Consider the following 10417-nt stretch of genomic DNA (forward strand, 5'->3'; position numbering starts at 1 on the left):
AGCTTATTGATGAGCTTTGAGGGTACTATGGTGTTGAACGCTGAGCTGTAGTCAATGAATAGCATTCTCAAGTAGGTGTTCCTTTTGTCCAGGTGGGAAAGGGCAGTGTGGAGTGCAATAGAGATTGTGTCATCTGTGGATCTGTTTGGGCGGTATGCAAATTGGAGTGGGTCTAGTGTTTCTGGGATAATGGTGTTGATGTGAGCCATTACCAGCCTTTCTAAGCACTTCATGGCTATGGATGTGAGTGCTATCGGTCTGTAGTAATTTAGGCAGGTTGCCTTTGTGTTCTTGGGCACAGGGACTATGGTGGTCTGCTTGAAACATGTTGGTATTACAGACTCAATCAGGGACATGTTGAAAAGGTCTTACTCATGTTGGCTACGAAGAGCGTGATCACATAGTTGTCTGGAACAGCTGATTCTCTCATGCATGCCTCAGTGTTGCTTGCCTAGAAGTGAGCATAGACGTGATTTAGCTTGTCTCGTAGGCTCGTGTCATTGGGCAGCTCGCAGCTGTGCTTCCCTTTGTAGTCTGTAATAGTTTGCAAGCCCTGCCACATAAGACAAGCGTCGGAGCCGATGTAGTACGATTCAATCTTAGCCCTGTATTGGAGCTTTGCCTGGTTGATGGTTCGTTGGAGGACATAGCAGGATTTCTTATGAGCTTCCGGGTTAGCCTCTATGGGCTAGGTGGGACGCTTCCTGCCAGTGTAATCCCTTGGCGCGTTATTCAAATACCTTAGAAATGCAAAACCTTCAATTTTTCAAACATATGACTATTTTACACCATTTTAAAGATAAGACTCTCGTTAATCTAACCACACTGTCCGATTTCAAAAAGGCTTTACAACGAAAGCAAAACATTAGATTTTGTCAGCAGAGTACCCAGCCAGAAATAATCAGACACCCATTTTTCAAGCTAGCATATAATGTCACATAAACCCAAACCACAGCTAAATGTAGCACTAAGCTTTGATGATCTTCATCAGATGACAACCCTAGGACATTTTGTTATACAATACATGCATGTTTTGTTCAATCAAGTTCATATTTATATCAAAAACCAGCTTTTTACATTAGCATGTGACTAGCATGTGACTAGCATTCCCACCGAACACTGCCGGTGAATTTACTAAATTACTCACGATAAACGTTCACAAAAAGCATAACAATTATTTTAAGAATTATAGATACAGAACTCCTCTATGCACTCGATATGTCCGATTTTAAAATAGCTTTTCGGTGAAAGCACATTTTGCAATATTCTCAGTAGATAGCCCGGCATCACAGGGCTAGCTATTTAGACACCCAGCAAGTTTAGCACTCATCAAAGTCAGATTTACTATAAGAAAAATGTTATTACCTTTGCTGTCTTCGTCAGAATGCACTCCCAGGACTGCTACTTCAATAACAAATGTTGGTTTGGTCCAAAATAATCCATCGTTATATCCAAACAGCGGCGTTTTGTTCGTGCGTTCAAGACACTATCCGAAAGGGTAAATAAGGGTGACGAGCATGGCGCAATTCGTGACAAAAAAATTCTAAATATTCCATTACCGTACTTCGAAGCATGTCAACCGCTGTTTAAAATCAATTTTTATGCCATTTTTCTCATTAACAAACGATAATATTCCAACCGGGAATCTGCGTTTAGGTAAACAGACAAAAGAAAAGAAAGCATTCGGTCGACTCGGGCACGCGCCTAAGCCCATAGTACTCTGAGCGGCCACTTGCCAAAAGCGATAAAGTGTTTCAGCCAGAGCCTGCCTCGATCTCGTTCAGCTTTTTCCCGGGCTCTGAGAGCCTATGGGAGCCGTAGGAAGTGTCACGTTATTGCAAAGATCCTCAGTCTTTAATAAAAAGAGCCAAGATGAAACACAACTTCTCAGACAGGCCACTTCCTGCATGGAATCTTCTCAGGTTTTGGCCTGCCATATGAGTTCTGTTATACTCACAGACACCATTCAAACAGTTTTAGAAACTTTAGGGTGTTTTCTATCCAAAGCCAACACTTATATGCATATTCTAGTTACTGGGCAGGAGTAGTAACCAGATTAAATCGGGTACGTTTTATATCCGGCTGTGTCAATACTGCCCCCTATCCCTAACAGGTTAGCATGTTGATAGAGATTAGGTAAAACTGATTTAAGTTTCCCTGCTTAAAGTCTCCGGCCACTAGGAGCGCCGCCTCTGGGTGAGCGGTTTCCTGTTTGCTTATTTCCTTAAACAGCTGACTGAGTGCAGTCTTAGTGCCAGCGACCGTCTGTGGTGGTAAATAAACAGCCACGAAAAGTATAGATGAAAACTCTCTTAGCAAATAGTGTGGTCCACAGTTTATCATAAGACACTCTACTTCATATATCGTATAGCCTGCTAGCTGAATATCCATGTCATCATTCAGCCACGATTCTGTGAAACAGAAGATGTTACAGTTTTTGATGTCCCGTTGATAGGATATTCGTGATCATACCTCGTCTATTTTATTGTCCAATGATTGTACGTTGGCGAGTAATATTGATGGTAATGGTAGCTTTGCCACTCGCCTTCTGCGGATCCTTACGGGGTGCCCTGCTCTGTGTCCTCTGTACCTGTGTCTCTTTCTCTTGCCAATAATGGGGATGTTGGCCTTGTCGGCTGTTAGCAGTACATCCTGTGCGTCCTGCTTGTTGAAGAAAACATCTTCATCTAATCCGAGGTGAGTGGTCGCTGTCCTGATATCCAGAAGCTCTTTTTTTGCCGTAAGATACGGTGGCAGAAATATTATGTACAAAATAAGTTACAAATAACATGAAAAAAACATATAATAGCACAAATGGTTTGTCGCCGTAAAACTGATGCCATTTCTTCTGCCGCCATTTGGGTGTTAGTCTAATGTGTGAAATTAGTTAGTCTGATGTGTGAAATTAGTTAGTCTGATGTGTGAAATTAGTTAGTCTGATGTGTGAAATTAGTTTGTCTAATGTGTTAAATGAGGTAGTCAAATGTGTGAAATTAGTTAGTCTAATGTGTGAAATGAATTAGTTAAAAAAAAAAAATGTAGTGTTGTTTTTTACACTGATTAATAGTTTTTACTCTGAGAGTCCGTCTCCATCTCAAATGGCACCCTATTCCCTACATAGTGCACTACTTTTGTCCGGAGCCCTGGTGAAACATATACTGTAGGTAGTAGGGTAACATTTGGGAGGCACTCTCTGTTGTTGTCATAATGAGGTGTCATCACCATCCTAGACATTTGGTTTATCCCACAAATACATTACAGGAGCAGGGCAAACCACTCTGTCTCCAGAGACACTGGGTCCTTCCCCAACTTGGCCCGTCATGTAGTAACCACTCTCCTAGAGAAAGAGAACCATTCATAGTAAATCTAGAGTGCAAAAAACAACCATTAACAACATCTATGGGGGAATCTCAATTGTTTTTCCTTGATTCACAGATCACTGCATCTGTACAAAGCCCATCTGTACATAGCCCATCTGTACATAGCCCATCTGTACATAGCCCATCTGTAAATAGCCCATCTGTAAATAGCCCATCCAACTATCTCATCCCATACTTTTATTTATTTTGCTCCTTTGCACCCCAGTATCTCTACTTGCACACTCATTTTCTGCACTTCCACCATTCCAGTGTTTTATTGCTATATTGTAATTATTTCTCCACTATGGCCTATTTATTGCCTTACCTCCCTTACCCTACCTCATTAGCACACACTGTATATAGACTTTTTCTATTGTATTATTGACTGTATGTTTGTTTATTCCATGTGTAACTCTTTGTTGTTGTTTGTGTTGCACAGCTTTATCTTGGCCAGGTCGCAGTTGTAAATGAGAACTTGTTCTCAACTAGCCTACCTGGTTAAATAAAGGTGAAATAAAAATAATAAAAAATAAAAAAAATCCTTGCTTCCTTCCTCTCCTCACTAGTTACCACAGCCACAAAGTCAAAATTGGCTATATTGTAAAAATTTATGAAAACTAAAAGTTAGTGTTAGGCAGAAGGTTAGCAGTGTGGTTAGGGTAGGTTTAAAATAAGATTTTGAGGAAGAGACGTTTTAGAAATAGGCAGGGTTTAGCCATAATGGCTTTGTGGCTGTGGTAACTAGTGATGACCATTCCTCACCCTATGAGCTCAGTCACTTCCTGATCATGACTGATGTCACTTCCTGTTTCCTGAAGATGAAAGTTTGTGGTGGGCCTCTGCCCTCTTCCCTGTGTGCGTGGGTGGTGCTGCTTATTTTGGTGGAGTCAGGTGAACCCTACCGGACCCCATACGACCAGGAACAAGGCCAGAACAGTGACAGGGACAGAGAGAGGACAGACTCCAGGCTAGACACCATGACAGACACCAGGACAGACACCAGGGACTACCACAGAGATGCCAGGTATTACTGCTGTACAACATACTACCTAATAATACCTCTCCAAGTGGCACCCTATTCCGTATATAGTGCACTACTCTTGACTAGGGTCCCTATATGGTGCACTAAATAGGGAGTTGGGGTGCCATTTGGGGATGTGTCCATTGACATAGTTTTCTCTGCTAGTGAGGTGAGGGGTAAAGAGTGTCAGCGGTGCTGTGACCCTGGAGAGGAGATCCGTACTCAGTCTTCCAACCCCCAGTACCCACAACACTACCCACAGTACCAGGCGGTGCCACAGATCAACATAACCATCCTCAAAGGTAGGTGGTGCCACAGATACTACTACATAGCAAATGGGTCTGAAGTTAGCGTTTGATCAACGTCTCAAATACTTTATCTATTTTTGACACAATTGGCTGAAAATGCTCAATGCTTCAGGAAGTTTAATTTCCCCATCACTAGGAATTACTTTACAACCCAGAATATTGTGTTTTGCCTGATGTGGCCCATGAGTAATGATTTTCAGACCACAATTTTGAAGATCACTATGCCATAACTGGTCATAAAGGGTTTATTTTTAATTCAAACAATGGGGTAGTTATTTGGTAAAGAATTAAGCAAAGAAAGTTATTGAATGCAACAATTATATCTCTGTCACTGACAAACACAATCATGGGTGGGTATCTCTCACATTAATTCGAAAAGCATGCTGGGAAATATGCAGTTTTAAAACAACACCCCCTCCAAAATAATGTAACTGTCACGATTGTCATCGGTTAAGGAGGACCAAAACGCAGCAGGTATGTGTACGCTCATCTTGACATTTATTAACTCAGAATGAACCCACCAAAACGAAATGAACTTACGAACAACGAAACAGTCTTGAAAGGCACATTCAGCAAAACAAGAAACAATCTCCCACAATTACACAGACAAACACACCCAACTAATATAGGACTTCCAATCAAAGGCAACACCACACAGCTGCCTTCAATTGGAAGTCCACCCCAATTAACTCAACATAGAAACAGATTACCTAGACTAAACATAGAACTACATAAACAAGGAACAGTGCCCAAAAACCCTGGAATACATAAATCAAATGCCCTTTTTAGAAAACCACCACCCCGAACCACATAAACCAAATACCCTCTGCCACGTCCTGACCAAACTACAATAACAATTAATCCTTATACTGGCCAGGACGTGACAGTAACACTACCAGTTATTCCCTAACACTAAAAAAGTATAATGGTATCAACTTGCAGCACCAACACTCTAGGGGTGTTAGTTTGTCAACACTTTGAAACAGCCAAAACTAGTTTTGAAACAAGTGGGTTAGGAGAGGGGATAACAGCTTTGGGTATTTGTATCTGCCACATTGTATATCTTGGATGCTGAGATTGTGAAAACAGATGTGGTATTGTAACTGGAATGATGAATGCTTAGCTATGCTAAACAGCGGACCAATCGGTGTCAGACACAAACACAACAAATAGTTCAACGGATCATAAACACATTTCAAATCCTAATCGTCAGTTATTTGAGTACAGAAACGCGGGGGAAACCATCTTGACCATCCACTGACCTGAGGTCATTTCTATAATTTCTACTTCTTCCTTCTCTAGGTGAGAAGGGGGACAGCGGCCAGCGAGGACCCTACGGTAAATCCGGCAAGTCCGGCCAGTCCGGCCCCCGTGGGCCCAACGGCATCAAGGGCACCAAGGGGAGCATAGGGACCCCGGGTGACCCCTGCAAGTCCCAGTACGCTGCCTTCTCCGTGGGCCGCAAGAAGGCCATCCACTCCAACGACTATTACCAGACCTTGGTGTTCGACACTGAGCTCGTCAACCTCTACGGCCACTTCAACATGTTCACAGGCAAGTTCTACTGCTACGTGCCGGGAATCTACTACTTCAGCCTGAACGTGCACACGTGGAACCAGAAGGAGACGTACGTGCACGTGATGCATAACGAGAGAGAGGTGGTGATCCTGTATGCCCAGTCCAGTGACCGGAGCATCATGCAGAGCCAGGGGCTGATGCTAGAGCTGGAGCGAGAGGACCAGGTGTGGGTCCGGCTGTTCAAAGGAGAGAGGGAGAACGCCATCTTCAGCGATGACTTTGATACCTACATCACCTTCAATGGACACCTTATCAAGCCCAAGAGCGAGGGGTAGGGGGAAGGGGTCGGTTGGGGCTGTGTCCAAAATGGCACCCTATTAGCTGTATAGTCCACTACATAGGGAACAGGATGCCACTTGGGACGTATACTGGGGGGGTTGTGGGCTTGTATGATGGACCAGTGTGACACGAGAAGGAGACCAAAATCTGAAGAAGATTGGTTCCCAGTTCATAGAAGAATATCTTCTTAATTTTCTTATTGTGTCTTTTTATGTGTGTTATAATAACTGTATTTTAATCCAGATATCAAAATAGATATTCACTTACTTTGAGAAGTAAACCAAGCCACTTGTTAATTTGGCAAAAACATGTTGCACACACAGCCTGATGAAGATTGATGATCGTTTGGAGGTTTTGTCAGGAAACAGCCAAACAGAATCAATTCAAGATGGCCACAATTCAAGATGGCCACAACAACCCCTAGCACACGGGAAGTAGTGGTGCTGCAGCACCCCCTGATAAATAAAACAATATAATATTAATATAATAAAATAAAAAATAGAATCCCCCCCTCCCCCCAACCAGATGAGTGCTCTAGGCCTTTATTACTCCTGTATGAGAGGAGTAAAATACTTGTCAACAGAGCGGAGAAAATGTATCCTCAGGGTAGGGACGTCCCAAGGATCCCAGATAGCACTAACCATGTTCAAAGTGCCTTGATTGCGTGAAGAATTGTCTTGCACCCATACCATTCTTACAGTACTGCTCTTTCACTTTGGGCCAGTAAATCTTAAAAATTAGACCATGACTCCCTGCAACACTTAGTGTGCATCCCAAATGGCACCATATCCCCTATTTAGCCACATAAGGTTCTGGTAAAAAAAATTGTGCACTAAATACGGAATACCGGTATGGTGCTATTTGGGACTCAGACCCTTTATGAATCATGTATTTTTAATGTATTTTGTGTGATGCAAAGTATTATGAATCGTATCAACTTTGCACCCAGATAAACTATATGTTAGGTTAAGAGCACTCCTCATAGCTTTCAGATGTAGAGACAGATAATATTTTTGGGAGTTAGACATAGATTGCACTTATATTACACTGTAAACACATCCATTTAAATGTCAATATATCTTTATTGTCAATTTCAACTCAATATATCTTTATTGTCCCCAGTGTAAAACAGTTGTAGACATAGATATCATAAAATATGTCATACAATGACCAAGACTAAATAAAGCAACAGGACCTAGACTAGATAAAGCAACAGGACCTAGACTAGATAAAGCAACAGGACCAAGACTAGATAAAGCAACAGGACCTAGACTAGATAAAGCAACAGGACCTAGACTAGATAAAGCAACAGGACCAAGACTAGATAAAGCAACAGGACCTAGACTAGATAAAGCAACAGGACCAAGACTAGATAAAGCAACAGGACCAGACTAGATAAAGCAACAGGACCAGACTAGATAAAGCAACAGACCTAGACTAGATAAAGCAACAGGACCAGACTAATAAAGCAACAGACCTAGACTAGATAAAGCAACAGGACCTAGACTAGATAAAGCAACAGGACCAAGACTAGATAAAGCAACAGGACCTAGACTAGATAAAGCAACAGGACCAGACTAGATAAAGCAACAGGACCTAGACTAGATAAAGCAACAGGACCTAGACTAGATAAAGCAACAGGACCTAGACTAGATAAAGCAACAGGACCTAGACTAGATAAAGCAACAGGACCAGACTAGATAAAGCAACAGGACCTAGACTAGATAAAGCAACAGGACCAGACTAGATAAAGCAACAGGACCTAGACTAGATAAGCAACAGGACCTAGACTAGATAAAGCAACAGGACCAAGACTAGATAAAGCAACAGGACCTAGACTAGATAAAGCAACAGGTGCTAGACTAGATAAAGCAACAGGACCTAGACTAGATAAAGCAACAGGACCAAGACTAGATAAAGCAACAGGACCTAGACTAGATAAAGCAACAGGACCAAGACTAGATAAAGCAACAGGACCAAGACTAGATAAAGCAACAGGACCAAGACTAGATAAAGCAACAGGACCTAGACTAGATAAAGCAACAGGACCAAGACTAGATAAAGCAACAGGACCTAGACTAGATAAAGCAACAGGACCTAGACTAGATAAAGCAACAGGACCTAGACTAGATAAAGCAACAGGACCTAGACTAGATAAAGCAACAGGACCTAGACTAGATAAAGCAACAGGACCAAGACTAGATAAAGCAACAGGACCAAGACTAGATAAAGCAACAGGACCTAGACTAGATAAAGCAACAGGACCAAGACTAGATAAAGCAACAGGACCTAGACTAGATAAAGCAACAGGACCAAGACTAAATAAAGCAACAGGACCAAGACTAGATAAAGCAACAGGTGCTAAAATGGACTTCATATGAACTAGACAAAGCATGCCATATCTGTACATTCACTCACATAGCTGCATTCTGGTTGTTTTGGTGACTGTGGACATTCAAACCATCTAAGCAAACTGTATCTGTAGGTTTAGGTTATTGTACTAGGGTGGGTTTGCCCTTCTTTGAAATATGAAATGAAAAACCCAGGACTAATATTGACAATTCATGTATCCCAAATGGCACCCTATTCCTTGGACAGTGCACTACTTCTGACCAGAGCTCTATGGGTCGTGGTAAAAAGTAGTGCACTACATAGGGAGTAGGGTGTCATTTAGTGCGCAAACAATATTCTTTCATAGTGGATGTAACCTACCATGTATAATACAACAATGGGACCAGCTAGACTGAACGTGTGCTGCAAAACACATACAGTAATTACACATGGAGATTTTACTTTTTAAATGGTGTTGTTTAGATAAAAGAAACAATCCATACATTATATATTGTATTGTATTTTGCAAAGTGTTTGAAATATAATGATATGTTTTTTTTTATTGTTAAATATTATAATGTCAAGTGTAACATCAGTGGTGAAAAAAAAAAATATCAACATCATATCAAGTTTGACATAAAAATGAATATTTTTTTGCCACAATCCAGTATTCACTTTCCATGAAACCTCAAGTCATTTAGAATGTCAAGGATGGTTTCCCAATATTCTGTTTATACGAGTTGATGACAGACAATCAGATAAAGAAGTCCCTAGAGCTCACTACTAGCCTCCAAGGCCAGGGCCCCATTCCAAACCAAACACTCACATCCTATCCCTGGGTCCTAGTTGGGCCTTGTTCCAAAACCAAACCCTCACACCCTATCTCTGGGTCCTAGTTGACTTCCCCTCATGGCTTTTGAATGACAGGTCATTGTAGGTCAAGTAATTTATACTGAACAAAAATCTAAATGTAACATGCAACAATTAAAAATATTTTTCTGAGTTACAGTTCATGTAAGGAAATCAGTCAATTGAAATAAATGTATTAGGTCCTAATCTATGGATTTCACATGACTGGGCAGGGGCGCAGCCATGGGTGGGCCTGGGAAGGCATAAGCCCACCCACTGGGGAGCCAAGCTCACCCACTGGGGAGCCAAGTCCAGCCAATCAGAATGAGTTTATCCCCATAAAAGGGCTTTAATACAGACAGAAATACTCCTCAGTTTCATCAGCTGTCCGGGTGACTGGTCTCAGAGGATCCCGCAGGTGACGAAGAAGCCAGATGTGGAGGTCCTGGGCTGGCATGGTTACACATGGTCTGCGGTTGAGAGGCTGGTGGGACATACTGCCAAATTCTCTAAAATGATGTTTGTCGGCGGCTTATGGTAGAGAACTGAACATGAAATCTCTGGCAACAGCTCTGGCGGACATTCCTGCAGTCAGCATGCTCCCTCAAAACTTGTGTTGTGTGACAAAACTGCACATTTTAGAGTGGCCTTTTATTGTCCCCAGCACAAGGTGCATCTGTGTAATGATCATG

At 42.0% G+C, this 10417-nt stretch overlaps 1 protein-coding gene across 1 annotated transcript in view; it reads left to right on the forward strand.

The window, feature by feature from the left end:
- LOC106589867 (complement C1q tumor necrosis factor-related protein 1) overlaps positions 1-7927 on the forward strand; it is a 14943-nt gene extending 7016 nt beyond the window's left edge. The window contains exons 2-4 of the mRNA XM_045710250.2: positions 4178-4383; positions 4546-4682; positions 5991-7927. Of these exons, the coding sequence (XP_045566206.1) occupies positions 4178-4383; positions 4546-4682; positions 5991-6541 (894 nt within the window). The 3' untranslated portion in view covers positions 6542-7927. The remainder of the gene's footprint in view (positions 1-4177; positions 4384-4545; positions 4683-5990) is intronic.
- The last annotated feature ends 2490 nt before the right edge of the window (positions 7928-10417 follow it).

This window comes from Salmo salar, chromosome 28, assembly GCF_965601325.2.
Source record: "Salmo salar chromosome 28, fSalSal1, whole genome shotgun sequence".
Taxonomy (NCBI): Eukaryota; Metazoa; Chordata; class Actinopteri; order Salmoniformes; family Salmonidae; genus Salmo; species Salmo salar.